The 20,006-nt window shown below is 34.1% G+C and overlaps 1 protein-coding gene across 12 annotated transcripts in view; it reads left to right on the top strand.

Moving 5' to 3' along the window:
• Positions 1 to 20,006, top strand: part of LOC121872551 (ATP-dependent 6-phosphofructokinase-like) — an 86,803-nt gene that overhangs the window by 40,475 nt on the left and 26,322 nt on the right. For 7 of the 12 annotated variants that reach the window (XM_042375339.1, XM_042375346.1, XM_042375340.1 and 4 more), the window contains 6 exons: positions 4,816 to 4,911; positions 5,219 to 5,311; positions 5,944 to 6,096; positions 8,759 to 8,872; positions 11,658 to 11,672; positions 16,825 to 16,854. In XM_042375339.1, coding sequence (XP_042231273.1) covers positions 4,816 to 4,911; positions 5,219 to 5,311; positions 5,944 to 6,096; positions 8,759 to 8,872; positions 11,658 to 11,672; positions 16,825 to 16,854 — 501 coding nt within the window. The remainder of the gene's footprint in view (positions 1 to 4,815; positions 4,912 to 5,218; positions 5,312 to 5,943; positions 6,097 to 8,758; positions 8,873 to 11,657; positions 11,673 to 16,824; positions 16,855 to 20,006) is intronic. The other 5 variants (XM_042375348.1, XM_042375349.1, XM_042375347.1 and 2 more) reach the window with 2 other exon arrangements.

Below are 20,006 nucleotides of genomic sequence, written 5' to 3'. Positions count from 1 at the left end.
TTATTAAACAATATGGCAAAATGACCAAAATGCTGGCAGCCCTGATGAATGGAGAAGCTTGACAGGCAGCTACTATGGCCTGGTTTAGGGGTAGAAAGAAACCGTATTGGTAGAGAACATTATGGTTATAGTGAAGTACAGGGTATATATTATTTTCAATAGATTACTTCTGCTTTATTATCATAGCATCATTACCTGATCTTCATCTGGAGTTGTGTAGTGAGGGCAGCCACTCCAATGCTTGTCACTGGTGGCACCATTATCTTGATAACGCCTAACCCATAGTGATACAGTGGAGATCGTCACCCTGATCCACTGAAATTTCTCTATAGTTTAAGCCCTCACCGTGAAGGGCAATGATAGCAATGCACCTCTTTTGGGGGGTCTCCATAGTTGATTACCGATCACGACTGAAGTTTACCTCATTGACTCAGATGACCTTGTATATGAAGATGAGTTCACCATGTTTCAAAACAAGATTAATATTTGTCAACTACCCCTGTACTTCATTGTAGCCTCATTCCCCTTTTGTATTCTCTAATATCCTTAAATCGATGTACTGTATTTATTAATAGACATAAAACAATTCCAATTGTAGCTTCAGGTTTAAGGAAGTTTTACTATAAAATTGAGCCACATATTATTATGAAATATTGAGTCCCTATGCAGCCAGGCATACGAACCATTCTGAGATGACAAGACCCATAGTGCTTACCGAGTATTCTGAAATCTGTCGTGTCCAGCTGTTCAAAAACTTTTTTTTTTTTTGCTGACTGTTCATTGAAACCCTGCCCTCCCCCTTTTCTATCTTCCAACCCCCCTAGTGTAAACTTAAATAACCTGATTAAATTTTCCAAGGAAATTAGTAATATCCTTTATTTTCGATTTTTCCTCCTCAGTTTTAGTAATGTAGTTTAATTTAGAAATAGTGGTAGAAGAATGATCCACTTTTTCTTGGTGAGAGTTAATTTCTTTGACTACAGTCTCAACTCAGAAAAGGGGTATTGAGACCATGAAATTAAGTGCAGGATACGTGAAGGCATGTCAATAATATACCTAATGTCAGGCCCACATGTCTGACGTTGAGGTAGCTTCACAATGGTGTACTGAGGTGGTCACATTTTGTCTATGTACCATCCTATCCTTTTTCAGCCTTCCATAAAAGAAAAAAATGATGGCAGCAGACAAACATATACATGTAGTACAATGTATTAGTATAAATAGGATGGCTTTAGATATACAGTGGTCCCTCGGTTAACAAGCACAATCCGTTCCAGCATGTTGCTCGTTAACTGAAACCATTGTTTCAATGGGTTTTTGGGTAATTGGTTCCAGCTCACAGAAAATTGCCTAAATTCAACAAAAAATGTAGAAAAGCACACTTACTTTGAGGTGTGTATGTAGAGGGCTCCTGGATGATGATGATGGGAATTAGAATGGGGATGGAGGAGAAGGGAGAAGAGAAAGCATTGGGGTGGAAGAGAAGTCGCCCCATGGCGCCATTTCACCCATAAAATTTTAGTTCCCTTGGTGTAATTCAAGATTATTTTCTTTAAATCAACACTGCACTGCATTATATATTGTCTATGTAAAATAAATTTCAAAATGGCCAATAATTTGCTTGGAAACACAGAAAAAAAGCATTTAGTTACCTCCACTGAAAAGAGAGAGAGACTAACGCCTGTTTGTGTGTTAACAGGCTGGATGGCGTGCCAGAAACTAGTTTCTTTACCTTCAATTATGTTCAATAATTGTTAAAATGACTAAAAAATATTAATATTAAACTTTTAAAATTATTGAATAGTATAAACTTCTTGATATTTACTAAAATAGTAAGGAATTTAAGCCCTAAAACTGATTACTGTATTGGCGGACTAATACTACAGCTGGTGGACCGCCAAATGCAAGCGAAAACATGTTGAGGTCGGCTTGTAAAAAACTCGTTAATCGAGGGATTGCTCGTTAACCGAAGTTAAGAATCTTATGGAAGGTAACTCGTTAACCGAGGGATCACTGTAGAACCATTCTGTAGAAATAAATAAAAAAGATGAAATTAGAGGGGAGCTTATCTAAATTAGGTATAGGAGTATAGGGGAATATTTAGAACCATATGTACAGAAAAATAGGACACCACCTCCATTTAGAAAATAAGATCATTTTGTCGAGTTTCACTTAAGCTATGATGTAGAAGCTGCCAAAAAGTAGGATATAATACAGTACTGTGCATTAAGAGACAGGTGCTTGTACTTGTAGATGGGGATTTTTTTTTTTTTGTGATCGTAAGCTCTTCTGCTCTTAGGTTCATGGAGACCTGGAGGTCCTTGTATACACTTGTTTGCAACTAATGTTTTTGTTTTATGATAAAATGTTGTATTTCAAATATAGAAGGGATATGGAGAGAAGCATACAACAATTAGTAATGTGAAGCTGTTTAGTAATACATTTTAGAGACCATTAGTATGCTCAGTATTTTAGTTAATGTAATAATAATATACGTGCTATAGTGTATACAATGTATGTCACTAAGACTAGTTTGTTTGATAAAAATATTAACAAGGGGCAAAGGTCATCCATAAGTTTAGGGATGTTCATCTTTATTTGTTGAGTTTAATTGCACTTGAAAAACAATATTTTGGAAATTTGCTTCATACATCACTTATTCATATAGAATTCATGGGAGTTTACTGTGTTTGTTTGTATTTTCAAAGCTGATAAATATGAGCGTTCCACCCTTTTTCCTTTCATTAACTGAAAGTACAATACCTCAATTATACACCAGTATATAGTGTTCATGGATAATGCAGTGTCATCATTAAATACTGATTTCAGCATGCCTAACCATGTTTGTTTTCAATAACCCATGGCTTTATGGTTTGAATTTGCTTTGATTGCTTACAGACAATAAAATATGTATTTTATTTGTGTTTAATTTAAGTAGCATTTCCAAATATTTTATAAAACTCCATTTTATATTTTCATGTTATGAGGGTCTGTTTCAACTTCATTCTGCCATCTTTACTTCCAAAGTTCTTTTGGCTGTATTTTTTTATAGGTCACTGTTACAAACAACCCCTTACACTCTTGTCTTTGTGCTGACTCTTTGACCTGATATCGTCTTCTCCAAAAAAAGTATTCTGATCGTGTTTCAGGCTCCTAGAGTACATAGTTTACACATTGCGCTGTATATCTGTGCCCTTAGGTATTGTTTCAGTTGTGGGTTCTCATCTTCAATTTTTTTTTCATCTGTTGCTGCTTTTCACTAAACTTCTTTGCTCTTGCTCTAAACTATTTCCAGAAGGTGAAGTCTTGCTTTCATAAGGATCCTTTTAAGACAGGTACTCTACCACATAAAATCAATAGTTTTCAACAGTGTACATTGAAGGCAAAGCAGAATTATCAAGCAGATGAAGCATGAGTTGTCTCCTCATTGATTATTTGTTGAAAATCATGAGAGCAGTTTATATGAAACCACAAATCTTATTTATTTTTTATGAACACAGTACAGTGTCTACATGTGAAAATCAATTAATGATACTAAACTTTTATTTATGAAATGTTCACAATTCAAGTTATATACTGGTACTTAATTATTTTTATAAACACTGCCATAGAAACCATTTTTTTGTATTGAGGCCTGCATATCCAATTCTACCTACAACCTGGACTATAATTAGTACTGTACTGACTTGGGTAGGCTAATACATTAATAATGCTCAGGGCTCTGTAATTGTACATCTTCTACTCTACCCTTTGTTTAGTCATCTCAATACAGTTGAGATACTACTTGCTCATGTAATACAAAACTTTTTTCTCTGTCCATGTTTGTCATCAAATCTTCGTGTTTTAAGTTACTCAAAAAGTATGTGTGCTGTGAAGAAGTGGGTGCAACCTACATAGGCCAGTCATATTACTATGTTGGGTGGTTGTTATTGATTTTTGGCAGACATAATGAGTTGGAAGCTGATTAAGATAAGAATTGAATTGTTGAATTTAAGAGATAAAAAAGATGCAGAAAATAAAAATAAAAAACGTTATTGTAGGTACACTGAGGTGTCAGTCAACTCAATTCACTGTGTTGTTTCATCCCTCAAGGAGGCAGTCTTGTTACAGTACTAGGCACATAATTTGCTTGCTTAAGCTTGCCTGAACATCCTAGAGGGTGTGTATATATATTCTGGGAGCACTATAGGAGAGAATAAATTATTTACAAGGATGCATCAACTGCCTGGTATGGAATATCATTTCAAGAGTCCATTTGGAAGTTACTCAAAATAGCCTACACATAAACATTTCTCTAAGAAATTTATTTACATTGTGCTGATGCTGTAGTAAGTCTAGTTATACAGGTACCGGTATGTACTGTAAATTATTTATTTTTTATTGCTTCATTTAATACCGTTAATGGTAAATGGATTTGTCTGTTTTTGTTGCATGTTCAGTGTATTTATTGTTGTCAAATATTTATTGCATGTTCAGTATTTGCTTTTATTTTATACTGGGTTACATCATTTTACTGTTTCTGATGTTTGTCTTAACCTGTCTGTAATTTTATATATGTTGGTACAGGTATTTAAGAAAATTATTGCATATTAAGAATTATGTCAGTGATTTTAAACAAAATTACGAGAATAACATATATGTTTATCTTTTTTTTTTCTTAAAAATTTAGGCACTTACCATTATGTGTACATATGCATCAAAACATACATACATGCATATATAAACATAAACAGTATATACCTGTACATACAACTATACATGTACAGATGCATATACTGTATATATAAATTCATACATATTGTTTTATCATAACAGGAAAGGTCTATGGGCCAACGTCTGAATATCATCCTTGTTGCTGAAGGAGCTATTGACCAGCAGGGTGAGACCATTACTGCTAATGATGTGCAAAAGGTAAGAACCCTTTGATGATGATACAGTAATATTATTATTTACGGAATAAATCTGTATTGGAAGTTTACAATTGGTATACCATTTATACAGTATATACAGTGCAGGTATACAGTGTGCATAGACCATGGAGGTACAGTATACAGTTTCCAATGTAGTACTGTACCTAGACTTTTACTGAAAACTCTTTTGGGGACAATGATGTCCTTGACACTCACAGCTGTTGTAGAACAAAATTTACAAAAAATACTTTATGCCGTATATCATAATTTATGTTTTAAATGGAATCACTGCTGACTTTTTTTCCCAGGTGATTGTTGATCGGCTCGGTTTTGACACTCGTGTGACTGTGCTTGGTCATGTTCAGCGTGGTGGTTCACCATCTGCATTTGACCGTCTTTTGGTAAGTTTTATTTACAGGCAACTTGGCTGGCACTTAGGATTTTATTTTTATTATTATCATACATCATCAGCAGCAGCATCATCATCATAATCAACATCATTTTTTTTTTGTGGGGAATAGCCCACTCGGACACAGGTCATCAATTCACAATAAGTCCACATGATGATTTTTTAATAATAGATATTATGGTGTAGCATTTGCTCAAGAACTCTTTTTTATGTTAATTACATTATTTAGTTTCCATTTGTTAGCTGTTGATTTAGAAATAGATTTTATTTTATTTATTTTTTTTTTTTTTTTGCATTAGTGCTTTATCACTACCATATGTGAAGGGTGAGGCCCGGGAAAGTAACTCATGATTGACATACTAATTACCATATATGCTATACCCATTATTATCTTAATATTGATAAACAGAGAGAAAGATATGTCAGTTGTATTGGTTCAGTTTGCAGTTATTTAAACCCTTTCTGCCCTGTAATTAGAGTTGGAGCTTTTATTTTTTTAAATAGACCAGTATGTGTTGCCTCTAGCATTTAGCATTTAAACTTGGTCAATTCTGAAATCAGTATATCTTCTTGCTACCTTTACCTCATGTGTTACACTTATGTATTGGGTTTGTATGTTGGCAGGGTTGTCGCATGGGTGCTGAAGCTGTACTTGCTCTCATGGAGGCCACGTCTGAGACAGAACCTTGTGTCATCTCTCTAGATGGTAATCAATCAGTTCGGGTTCCTCTGATGGGCTGTGTACTCAAGACCCAAGCTGTAGCTCGAGCCATGCAGGTAATAAAAGCTAGATATCATATTTTTGTAAGTCATTTCATTTAATATACAGTGCTGCAAAACGATTGAGAACATAACTAATATTTATTGTATTCCTACCATATCGTGTAAGTAAAATGTAAACATACAGTATACAGAGAAATTTGGCTATACAGTAACAGTATAGTTAAAATTACATTTTAAAACGTTTGACAATCTTTAGTAATGAAGCCGAAATTTCACTCGGTTTATTTGTTAAACACATGCTCAATCAACAGCAGAAGTTTGTTCCAGACCCACCTGCATGATATGAGGCAGGTGATCTAGTAACACTGTATGGGGAAGAGTTGTTGACAGATGTGCTTTAAATGGCTAGTTATTTAAGATTTGTGATTGGAGATTGCCTATGAATATATTTCTTGTTTACTGTACAAGAATACCTTAATTAGTATAAATGTGTAAAATGTGGAAAAATAATGTTGTTTTGAGAAATATATGCCATTGCTGCAGGATGACTCATAAATGAGGATCCAGATCAATGTCAGTGCTTGTATTGCTGATGCCAACAAGTCTTTTTCATGCTTAATGACACATTCATTATAGATAATTTTCAGCATTACTGCACTGTAAATCTAAAGTTGCAAGAAAGCATTTGCATAATACAGTATGTCACTTTTATGCAAAATGATAATCTATACGTATTGGCAATGAGTGTTTCTAGGGTGGAAGCTATGTAACTTGCAGTACTATAACTACAATACCAAATTCATTACCACAGAAATCAATGCAAGATGGTACAGTATGAATATACTGAATGGAAAGTGGAAGGTTGGAAAAAGTGTCTAATTCAGGTGGATGATAGAAAATAATGGAAAGACCAGGAAAATGATAGAGGGATGGGATGAACAATGTGGTAGAAAAGAGGGAGATCGACATTCAGAAAGTGGTAGTGTCTTTAATTGACTGGAGAGCCCATATATTTTTTTTGTGATTTATTGGAGGGTAGACACCCTGTTGGTGGGTGATGGTAGGTTAGAGAAGGAGAACACTGTTGTAAAATAGATGTTAAAGGAGTACAGTAAGAGTGAATGAAGGAAGAGTGTACTACAGTATTTAATTTTTTTTCCAGCCTTCCTTCTGTGTATCAGGAAATTAATTGCAAAAGTGAAAACAAAAATACCGTATATCACGGCCTATAAGACGAAATTTGAACATTAAAAAAATCTGCCCAAAGTTAGGGGGTCGTCTAAACCACCAAGTTTAAAATTCTTACCTCTTAAATATTGTGGTTTAGTGTGTCAAGAGTGGTGATGAAAACATCGTAAGCCACTCACAAGGTCTTACCACTAATTATTTTATACTGAAACTTACGTTTGGCAAGCTGGATTCAAATTAAGATTACCGGTATATTAAAATAATAAAAATGTATTATAAACCTGTCTAACATACCGTAAAAGAGATTTATACCCCTGTAATAAACACAGCTATCATCACACACCCCTCCCCACGCCCCCCCCCATTTGCCAGTGAGGAGACAAGAAAGGGAAAGTGACCGCGAGATTGGGCTATTTTTAGCCGTGGAGGTGGTCAGTAATGCATACCGGTATCGGTATATTTACTCATAATAATATTTATCTCCTATAAATAATTGATTTAAATTTTATTTTTTACTAGTGTTTACACTACACCAGCTGGTAATATTTGATGCCATTACTTGAAGTGAATTGGCCTTATTTTAAGTAACTAACTATAAATAAATACAAAAATTAAAAAAAAAGATCAAAACTGAGAAATAATATACTGTATGTATGTTGTGTTGTCAAAGTAAGAGGAACAATTGTGTAAGTACGTAATATTTTTTCACTCAAATCCTAATGAAACACTACTGGAGAACATTCCTTTGTCGCAAAACAGTTTATAAATTAAAGAAAATAATTACAGTGTGTTTAATATATTACAGTATATTATAAATAAATAAATAAAACAAATAATTCGGTAAATCTATTTAAAGTAAATGGAAAATAAGCAAACATGTTATTTACCAAGACCCTTCCGTCTGGCTCAGGGTGAGATGGAGGGGAGATAACAAAGCTATTTATAGCCCATCAGAAGTGACCAGTACCCTAATGCACCATAAATAATTCATTGAACATTCATTTTTTGTACATAGTATATTCAGTATATATATATATATATATATATATATATATATATATATATATATATATATATATGTGTAATAAATGTATGTAGTAAGTACATACTGGTAACCTTTTTCACTCAAATCCTAATGAAACACCACAATTAGAATACGGTGGTTGCTGTTGAACCACATGTTGTATAAATAGTCACACCACCGAGACGAGGGAACACTCCCACCACGCTTCAGTGACGTCACTAGTGTTTACACTACACCAGCGGGTATAATTTGATGACATTACTTGAAGTGAATTGGCCTTATTTTAAAAAATCAAGGATGGTTGGTAAAGGACTACTGAGTCAGTGGGTAAGTGTCACATTTGGGGTACTGGTCTTATACAGCAAATAGAGCTCAAAAGCTACTTTTTAAATGGAAATTTGGGGGGGGCGTCTTATGCACCCCGCCGCCTTATAGGCCGTGATATACGGTAATGATAAATTGTAAAATATTCACAAGTAACAATCTAAATTTAATTGACTTCAGGACCGTAACTGGGAACAGGCTGTCCAGATGCGTGGGAGGAGCTTCGCTCGCAACTTGGAAACCTACAAAATGTTGACCAGGCTGAAGCCACCAAAAGTGATTGAAGAGGGAAAGGTAAGATGGTACAAGTACAGTAACTAATATATATATATATACTGTGTATACAGTATAGCAATTAAAAAGAAATTAACAAGTGAAGGTTTACTGAATTTGAACTAATTTTTCTATTCTTTAAGTGTGGAGATGCAATTTCTTACTTTCAAATGTACTAGGCACACTATGCAATGTATTTGGTAGTTGGACATGTGTTTTGGTGGTCTGAAATGTATTCTGCTGGTTTTACATGTATTTTTATGGTCTTGTAAGTATTTTGGTTGTCTGATGCACTTTACTCTTGTCAAGTACTGTGTTTTGGTGGTTTGATATTTGTTTTGAAATCTGATATGCAATTTGGAGAGGAGATATTAGTTTGTCACCCTTGGTCTTCTTAATTTTCATTCTGTTTTTGAATGGACAAAACTGTTTTCCTGATTCATGAAACTTCATATGGGGAGGTGTTGGTCCTTCTGAATCTGGCTCCAACATGAAAACAAAGAACTGTGACAGGACATCCACAAGTATTTTTGTTTTCTTATTTTCTGCCAATTGGTTCATTTCCTTCCTTGAGTTAAAGAATCCTGTATATTAGATATGGTGGTTAGCCTTTTCTTGACAAACTTAGGGATCTTGCTGGGTTGAATTTTGTAGCTTCAGTTATGTCTTCCGCTTCTTACTGAAATTTACTTGTTACCTTCAGAATTTTGTTCCTCTGCTTTTGGTATTCTTTACCCTTCTTCGTGTTCATTGATTCACTGTACTTTGCCAGCGTCTGTGATTTCTTCAGGCATGAAACTGTTAAGTGCCTTGGTAACCAGATTTTTCACTCAAAATTTCTCCTGGTGTTGACCAAGAGATGGGATTTATTATAGGCCAAGTCATTTTAAATCTTTCTTAATGTGTTCAGGTGTGCTTTTGTTCCAGCATTATTTCTTGGATTACTTCAGACACATCCAGTGAAAGCCATTCTTTGCTATTTACTCGAAGATATGAACACCGAGTCTTTAAATTTGGTTTCTAGGTCAAACCTGATTTTTATGTATACAGTGAACCCTCGCTTTACGCGGTCAATTGAACCCACGGAGGCCCGTGTAAAGCGAGAAACGTGTAAAGTGCACAACATAACATATGGGTTTAATTGAAATAGAGACTGGGCCGACCATCAAACTCCACTTTTTCAGACACAATACGTACATTGCAGTAAAAATAACTTCTTAATTTTATGATGGTATGCACACACAATTAATAATTAACAGAAATATCAATAATATTAGGTTTTTTAACACTTACATTAGTAGAAAAGATGGCTGGGCACACGGGGGTGGGTGGTTGGTTCCGAGGCAGAGGGCAGATTATTGGCCCTCACCTGTATCAATTGTATCACTATCCACCACAGAGGCTTGCAGGGCATCTTTGTCAAACCCCTCAAAGTCCATATAAGTCCATATCCTCACTATCACTGACTTGGGCCGGCTGTGGTGGGTGAACTCGGTAATGTTTTGATGACTGGGCGACCTTGTGCGCACTCTGCCCGCGCCGCTCTCCGCGTAAAAGAGTACATGCACCGCGTAAAGTGAGCATTCTGGGTCTGGCAGGGTACCGTGTAAACGTGGAAACGCGTAAAAAAACCGCGTAAAGCGGGGTAATACTGTACTGTATATACAACATACGCTTTTAAAGGTACTGTAATTATAAAGGACTGCCTACTTATAAGGTCAGAATGTGTATTGTTTTATACTGTATGTATACTGATTGCTCAATTCTCGTGTATGCCTAAATTTTTGTTCCTTATACAGTAGCCACTTCAAATTTGCGGGGTTAGGTTCTCCAAATGACCTCGAATCGCCAAATCTGCGAATAACATTTGCTGACCAGGGGAAGGGGGTGCATTTTTACTTGTGTACAAAGAAATGTATATTCCCTTTTTGTGTTTGCCCTTAGGACAATTATTTCTTTTACCTGTATTGTACAGTGTGTGCGTGCGTGTGCGTGCGTGCGCAAATAAATAATAATGGGAAAATCCTCTCACAAATAATCAGAAACGAGACAACAAAATGAATTAAAAATGTGAGTCTGCCCTCGTCAACTCCGTGCTGTGTTATTCAAGTTAACTTAACTTGAGTGTAGACTCTCAAATTTGTCATACATTTTGTTGTCTTGTTTCTGATTATTTGTGAGAGGATTTTCCCATTATTATTTATTTTTATGTGTTTTGTGTGTGTGTGTCCACATACACATACTGTACAATACAGGTAAAAGAAATAATTGTCCTAAGGGCAAACACAAAAAGGGAATATACATTAATTTGCACACAAGTAAAAATGACACCCCCCCCCCCTCCTGGTCAGCAAATGTTGTTCGAGGATTTGGCTATTAGCGGTCATTTAGAGAATCTAACCCCCCCAAATTTTAAGGGCATGCTGTATTCACATGTGTGGGTAATTTCGACTTTTGGGTTTGTGTCAAAAAAATCTTCGAGTGATTTGACATTACCCAAAATGTCAGAATTATAGTGAAATCTGAGTTAGTAAAAGGGGAATTAGAGGGGTTTAAATGTACAGTAATATGATAAGTGTGAGGTGGATGGAGAGTTACAGTACTGTTCACTTTTTTTTATTTCTTGGCTGTAAGATATGATATGAATACGTACTGTATATATTATGTACTATATGTATTAGTATGTGGTGACAATCATGAGCTTATGATTTTTTTTTTTATGGAATTACTGTATATGCTGGAAAATATTTCTTTTAACAGCTCAAAATTCTAATTGTAAATTTTTTCATATTCCCCTCAATCACAGGGAGGACTAGTCCGGGTAAGATAACAATGTTTTTTTAAGTATTTAGAAAATGAATATGATTAATGTATATTTGTTATGTCTTTATAATAGATAATGCCATATAGATGTAGTACAACTGCCTTTGGGTTATTCCAATTGTTTTAGTATGGTACTGGTCATTTGAGGTACTGTATTTTGAATTTATCAGGATAGTTCCTGTATAAAAAAAGCCACTTGAGCATTTTCTTCATATTAATTGGGAACATTAATGTACACACAGGTAACCTATTCGGAACATTTACTGTGAATACAGTCGCTCAAAGAAGCTATCTGTACTTTGGGGGGAGGGGGGGGTCGATGAATTTCAGAATGAATGCTGAGACTCTTGTTTATAGGTAGGGTTGTCAGAATCCTTTGTCCTCCTTGTCATGTTTCTCAACAGTTTTGTATAGATAATTTCTTAAGTGACTGTTCACACAGTTAACTAGCTGAGGCTTTCAGGGTGATGGTTAATTCTGCAGTAATCCATTTTAAAAGGAAAAACTTGCAAAGTAAATTAATTAGTTAAATTTTTGCAAAGACTTGAACCAATAAATGCTGTAGCAGAAATAATCAAGAACATGAGCCTTGTTATACTGCATGACAATTACAAGGTAAAGGAATATGTTTTGTCTATAGGTATTGGTAATACATATATCTCATAGCTATATGTATTGATAATTACAATGACAGCTATAAATGGTGCACTGTAGTGTATGTATATAATTAATCATAACATTAACAGTGATTTCTCAACTATTACCAGCATGATGCAGTCATGGCTTGAGGGGCTTATTATTTTATCGTAGGTTCCTGTTGCCTACAGATGTTTTGACATACAACTTACAGAGCTGGTGATTTATAGAATGAGAAAAACCACTAATGATCTATAAGAAAGAAAGAGCTGGTGATTCATTGAGAGAGTACTAATGATTCATAGATAGGGAGAGGGCTAGTGATTCAAGAGTTAGTTGGTGACTGATGGACAGAGTTTGAGTGAGTTAGTGATTCAAAGTGAGAGAAAGAGAGCTAATAATTCATAAAGAGAGAGCTGATGATTCACAGTGAAAGCAACACGTACATATTAATATAAGATGAGTGAAAGATTTTTTCATGATTAATGATTAAGGAAGAAAGCTGTAAAGAGTAGATGATTAGGTAGGAAGATAGAAAACATGAATTGAATTAGAGTTTACAATTGTGGTCCTACTTAAGAGTTCCTTCATTGAGGAGGTTATCAACCCTTATTCTGATGGAGAACAAGTCTAAAGTCATTTGTTAACTAACAATATTAGAAGAGTATTTAAGGTTTGTGTATGATTGCATGGTTAGAGTAGTTTTGAGAAGTTAACTTTCCTCTTAACTGGTATTGGGTTGAGCTCTTTTCAATAGAAAAAAAATTTAGTATGGTAAACATAATATAGAAAGTAGTAATGTTTGTCATTTTACTGTTAAAGTAAAAAAAAATAATTAAGTTTTCTGATTGGAATGACAGTAGTCAAACTACCCAAATCTGAAGTGCTTGGGACCATTCCCTGTTCAAATTCTGAAAAAAATTCCCACTTTGGATACCTAATCATCAAGGTCTTTTTATATATAATTTAAGTGTAATAATTATTCGCAAGTTGCCTGGAATCATATTTTTTTAATTCCTTAAATACTGTGGAAAATAAGTCATTGTTTGCCTTTAAATCTCATTAGATGTAATATTTACAAAAGCAACAGTGCAGTGCAGTAAAATGAAATTATACCCTCTCACTACCAAACCAAGTAGGGAAATTTCCAAGCATTCCATAATTACAAAAGTAACAGGACATCATATTAAAAACAATGTAAAAATAATCATGGGTAATGCCTGTGCTGCCATCTTGTGAGATGTGGAGGAAACTTTCACTCATCAGCACTAAGCTTATCGCACACATCACTGACCCGTTGCAGGCAGCAGCTACTGTCGTACTGTTTATACACAAACTTCTGTGTATGTATAGGCATATGCTAGGATTTTACACTTATATAAATAAAATAATTTATTAAAATTTTGTTGAATAAAAGTTTCTTAAAATGCACAAACATTCATAAATACAACCAGTGTTATGAAATAAAAAGTGGGACATAGGAGGTATTGAATAAGTGATTGTATGATTAATAATGCTTGATTAGAAAAAAATTATGAATGTTAATGCTTGAATAGAAAATATATATAGGTTAATATGTTTAGTTACGTATATTAAGATCTTTCATATCCACACACGGGGGTGGAGGGAGGCAGTAAACACGGTGGAGGCAGCAGCCACTGGTCAAGTTCCAACCAGTTTTTCCAATTCATTAATTGTTGAGGATGAAGTAATTTTTACTTTACAATTCCCATATTGGTCTCACTCTCAATATAAAAGATAAGATTTCCTCATGTTGCCTTTTTATGTCATACTATACGTATTGTATATCCAACACTGTATTCCACCTTTATCAATATTTCCACTTTCTATAATAGTGTAAGCATATCATGCTTCATTTTTGCAGCACTATCACTTGGATGCTTAAGAGATGCCATTAAAAGAATAAAATTTCTAATATAATATCAAAATGAATATGAATTTGAATATGAACACATCCGTTTTATGTGACGGCATCTGTTTAAATGTGTGCATGACCCAAACTGACCCAGAAAAACAAGTGAGTAACACTTGATGACATTTTAGCAAGTGAGTTAGCACATGGCAGAATTTTTCCTTTCAAATTTTGGATACTAATGGATTCTGCAAGATCAGATTTTAGAAGTTTGACTGTATGTGTGAAATTAATCTTTTGTTTTGTTTTTAAAAGTGAGTGACCATAGAAATAGCACAGTAGTGAATTAAAGTAATAGAAATTAAATATATAAAATCTTGAATATTTTTAAATGCTGAAAATGAAGCTTTGTTGGATATGTAATAGAAGGAAATGAATCGGAGCAGATTTTGATTGCAACCATAATTCAGTTTGAAGAGCTAATGAAATTGGCCATAGTAGGCAAGTTTTGGGTGGGTTAGTTTTAAGTTAGATCAGGTCAGGTTATGTTAGCAAGGAAAGGATAAGTTAGATTACAGGTATACCCGGAAAACCGACGTCCCATAAACCGCCAATTCACATAACCGATGATTGCATATAGGGGAAACACCTCGCAAGTTTCGGTGATACCCCGTTGATTTGATGATTGTGGGAGGAGCAGCAGAGCTGTTTTGAATTTGGTGGGCAGTGGTGTGGTGCGAATTCTTGCCATGAGAGGGCTCTGTGTGCTGCTTCCGACTCATTCCCACCTCTGCACTTGTTTACACTTGCCATGTGTCTATGACTTCGTGTGTTGTGCAATCATGCCTAAACACCACAGTGATAGTTTTTTTGGTGTGATAAGGTGTAATAAGAGTGGTGATGGCACAGCAAAGATTGGTATACTTGAACTTGTCTCCCTAGACTATCTCTACCATCCTCAACACAGGTAAATAAAAGTCTCCATTTATACTTTGCATTTCTTATATTTCATGCTTATAGTATTATGCTTGCTTTGTTTTCTTGCTTGACAGAGATATATCAAGGGTAGATTGGAGTTTTTGAGGGGTGGCCGGACCCCAACTTTCCAAATTTGCTATATTCTTTTGGGATTAAATGCTTCGATAACCGTTGATTTACTAATCAACGACTTTTCACAGTCCATATATGTGTTGATTTTTGGGGTATACCTGTATCTTAGGTCATGTTAGAAGGGAGAGGTTAGATTCTGTAATACATACTGGGTTGGGTTGGGTTATGTTACGAGGGGAAGCTTAGGTTAGATCAGATCAGGTTAGGATGGAGAGATAAATTCCCACTGATGATGAGATGTAAGTAATGTTATTGGAACAATACAGACTTAAACATGCTGAGGAAATAATAGTTTGGTAAGTTGATTTAGAAGTGCGAAAAGATAAACTTAACAGAATAAGAAATTGTGTAAGGGGTAAAATCAGATTTGTAAAAGGGGATAAGCATAGAAGGACACATCTTCACTAAGAATGAATGAAGGTAAAATGTGTGTGTGTGAATTTGCTCATGTTACTGGCTATCCAATATTAAGTGACTCAGATAGATAATGCAGAGGAGAAAGGTTGAGGCAAATGTTATGTGACTAAGCTATAGATACTATTACAAAAAGTAAATCATAGTAAAATTTGTTGTAAGCTATCAGAGAAAGGCAGATTTTCAAAGTTATAACCCATAGAAAACACAACATAGATAGACTGTGTTTGGTTGATCGGCTAACTTTTTCCCTCTCAAAGTTTCATCTAATGCTGGGATTTATCATTCAAAACAGTGGTGAAAGAATATGAAAATTTATATTTTACCTTTGGATTCTTTACTGCAAATGGAAACAGTAATACAGGTTGACAACCCTTTATCCGAAATTCCGAAAACCGAAAGTTTTTTTGCGGGGTTTTTTTTTTTTTAAACAGGGATTATTAGCCCACCCACCCAGGCACAGATCACTGACCCACATCGGGGCCTGGGGGGCGAAAATGTAATAGTAATAGTAATAATAATTATAATAATAATAATTATTCATAGTAAATAAAAATTTTAATAAAAATACAGCAAAATAAAATAATAATGATTACAATAATAATAATAATAATAAAATATAATAATAAAATTAATAATAACAATAATACTGTAATAATAAAATAATAATAATACAGTAAAGAAATACAAGAATGATAAAAAGATCAAAAGTGAGAAACACGACCTAGACCTATGAATTATTATTATTATTATTATAATTTTTATTATATTTTCGACCCCCAGGCCCCAATGTGGGTCAGTGATCTATGCCCGGGTGGGCTAAAAAAAAAAAATAAATAAAAAAACACCACCCTAACCATTCTGAAAACCGAAAAATTCCGAAAACCGAAATGCCTCTGGCCCCAAGGATTTCGGATAAAGGACTGTCAACCTGTAATAATACTGTACTGTACATTGTTTAATATGATCTGCACATATCACAGTTTTGGCTTGTGGTACTGTATAAGGAGTTGATAAAATTTTAATGGCCACTGGTAACAGGTCACTTGAGCTAACTGTTTCTATAACCATGAATTATTACTCCTAATTCTTTACTTTAATTTGCATTTTTGTTTAGTCTGATTCAGAAGACCCCCCGGAGGGAGAGGTACCCCTGTGGTAACACTTTGTAGCTGTTTTTTAGGCTTTGGTAGTGCAGATTATACCTTAAACTTGCAGTTTTATTCATTCAATATTCTCATTAATAAAATCTGGTGACTTGGAGAGCTAAGTAAAGAACTTGGACTACTGATGTGATATACAGAAATTGAATGAATATTTCGAGCTGAACTTTCTCATCCTTCTAACCTGGAATGCTTTACTGTAACGACTGAATACAAGTACTGTACTGTATTAGACATGTTGCTAACTTGTGTGTCGTCATCAAGCTTTTATCCTCAGAGTACACAGGTTGAACAGAAACAAATGAGCTTGTATGGTTCATACTCTGAAAATGTGCTTTATTATTGCAGGTGTCATTTTTGTGTTGCTTCAGTGTACAGTACCTTATTGGTAATGTGTAATATGAAGAAGAAAAGTTTTGCAGTCACTTAATTTAGTTAATTAAATCTTCACATTTACTATCTTGTGAGAATCATTAAAACCAACACACACAAAGATACATTTTGATTTTCAATTTTGGTGGGGATTAACTCTATACATTTTGAGAATTGCAGTTTTACATCACAGAAACCTTTATACCTGTCTTACTTTTTCTTCTTGTTGCTCTTAAGAGCTTTAACGTTTACTCTTCCTTACAGACAACAAGTTAATCTTCTCGTTATGATCCCGGACAACCATATGCATATTTTTTTGCTAGAACTCCCGCTCATTCAAATACTGAGGAAAATTTAATTATTAAGTTTCAGATTATTAATAACTAACCTGTCCTGTATTAGATTAAGAATACAAATTTATAAGAAATTAATTATTACTGTCATAAGGTTGATAATTATTAAGCTGCAATTATATACAGGTATTGACACTTAAATATGGGATCTTTGAGACTAAGATTGAACTGTTTTTGAGGATTTTCCAGTTTTTAGGTGATCCATATTACTGCAGGTCTACCAGTAGACTAAATTACGTTGTGCTTCCACACACACCCACATAAACTCAGTTGAATGTTAGTTTGTTTTATTTCTTAAATAACAAACTAAAGAAAACATCATTGTATGCTTTATTTAAAACAAAACAAGAATTAAAAATAGTTTATTTAAGATAAGAGTTCCTTAAAAGTTAGTTAAATGGTTTTATTTACATCCCAAAAGGAGGGAATTCATATTGATTATTGCCTTATTGAATAAATAGACCAATGCTTTCTCTATCTTTACTTATATTTATTTATATTAGTAGAAAATTATTATAGTTTACATATAGTTTTTGAAATTTATATTGGTCAAATTAACCAATGATTTAAGGTAACTTATGCCAGATGCTGCTTGTTATCACTTGGCTCATGTGAGAACAAGCAACATCTGGCATAAGTTACCTCAAATGTGGAAGCAAAACTTGACTTATTGTAGAAAGGGAAGAAAATTTAACCTAAACCAGTGAAGAAAATGTGCTGTGTTCCGGAATCTGCAGATATTTAAGATCTGATTTTAAGGGTCCGTACCTGTAATAAATCTCATTCCCTTTTCATTAATTGGTTCCTACTGTGTGGAATAGCCTCTTTTGGATCTAATAATGGTCTGTCTGTACACAGCTTCTGTTGATGAATTCCAGTATTATAGATTTGGAAACAAAATGTTGTACAGTATAATTTTGCTTTACAAACTAATAAGTCCTCAATGTATTTTTAAAAGTTATCTCAAATGGAAACTAAGGCCTTGTGAACAGTATCTGATAACCTGGCATTTGATACCCCTAAAGCAAAAAGTGACAACTACAGTATTTGTACTGTACTTGAACTGAGGTTTAACTATGTATTAATGTATGCAGCTTTCATCTTTTAGAGCTAAATGGCTAAATAGAAAAGTTTTGTTCACCTGCCCTCATCCTGTTCACCCATGGGAAGCCAAAAAGTGTGTTAAACCCTTGCCTGCATACAGTAATTAGAATTCAGGGTCATTCTCCAAGAGTTGTCAAATTATCCAAACAAAAATTAAAGTGCTTGTTAACCCTCTCTTAACTGGCATTTCACTGACTGGCAGCTCACAATTAATGCGATGTTTGGTAGGGTCACGATTGGTAACATCCTTTTCACATCCAACCTAGGGACTGAACCCATGACTCAGTAGGGCAAGCGCCGTCTTGCTGCTGGTGTTGTGTTCGTAGGTACAGTGCAGTATTTAATTATTATTTTATCCCAAACTTTTGGGTCTAGTTCTCCCAAGCTGAAGAGAGAGACACTTATGACAGTATAATAACTGTGAGAAATATATACAGCTTGAAAAGGCAAAAAGGGAAACTTCTTTATTTTTATGCATAGAATTGTCTTCTTATTTAATTTTTTTTTAAATTGAAGTTTCCTTTAGAAGTGTAAATTTCCATATTTTAGAATACTTAAGATAAAACTTCAAATTATGTGCACTATACTAGAACCTTCAAGAGATGCTTGTGGCAAGAGATGTTTATATATATATATATATATATATATATATATATATATATATATATATATATATATATATATATATATATATATATATATATATATATATATATATATATATATATATATATATATATATATATATATATATATATATATATATATATATATATATATTGTATTTTAAATTAACCCAAATTGTGCATATCAGTAAATGATTGACCTGTGCTTTAAGCACACTTTTTATAAAAAAAGTGAAAACATTATTTAAGAGGCTAAATTAGACATTATTAAACAACATGAATGTGGTGAAAGAACAGCAATTTATGATCAGTTATGTGGAAGAATACAACACACAAGCTTTTAAGATTTATTTTGGGAGGGGGGGGGGGCGTTATGATACTATGTCCACGTGGCAGACTACTGCACAAAGAGGAATAAGGTTTGATGGTCATGGGGCAAGTCTGATTTTCATATACTGTACCACCATTGCAAGTGTTTCAGATTCCATTTGAGTTTTATTTCATCAAGGTTTACTAAATCAAGTTTCTGTGCTAATACATTACATTGAATTACTTTTTTTAAAACAAAATACTGTACCAGCATGCTGTGTAATATGTTCATGGACTATTATTAGGTTGTACGATGCGGTTGTGTCCACTAGTTGGTTAAATGTTATTTATATTAACACACTTAATTTTTGT

The sequence above is a fragment of the Homarus americanus genome, unplaced genomic scaffold (genome assembly GCF_018991925.1).
Source record: "Homarus americanus isolate GMGI-L3 unplaced genomic scaffold, GMGI_Hamer_2.0 scaffold39155, whole genome shotgun sequence".
Taxonomy (NCBI): Eukaryota; Metazoa; Arthropoda; class Malacostraca; order Decapoda; family Nephropidae; genus Homarus; species Homarus americanus.
This window is presented reverse-complemented; position numbering and strand designations above follow the sequence as displayed.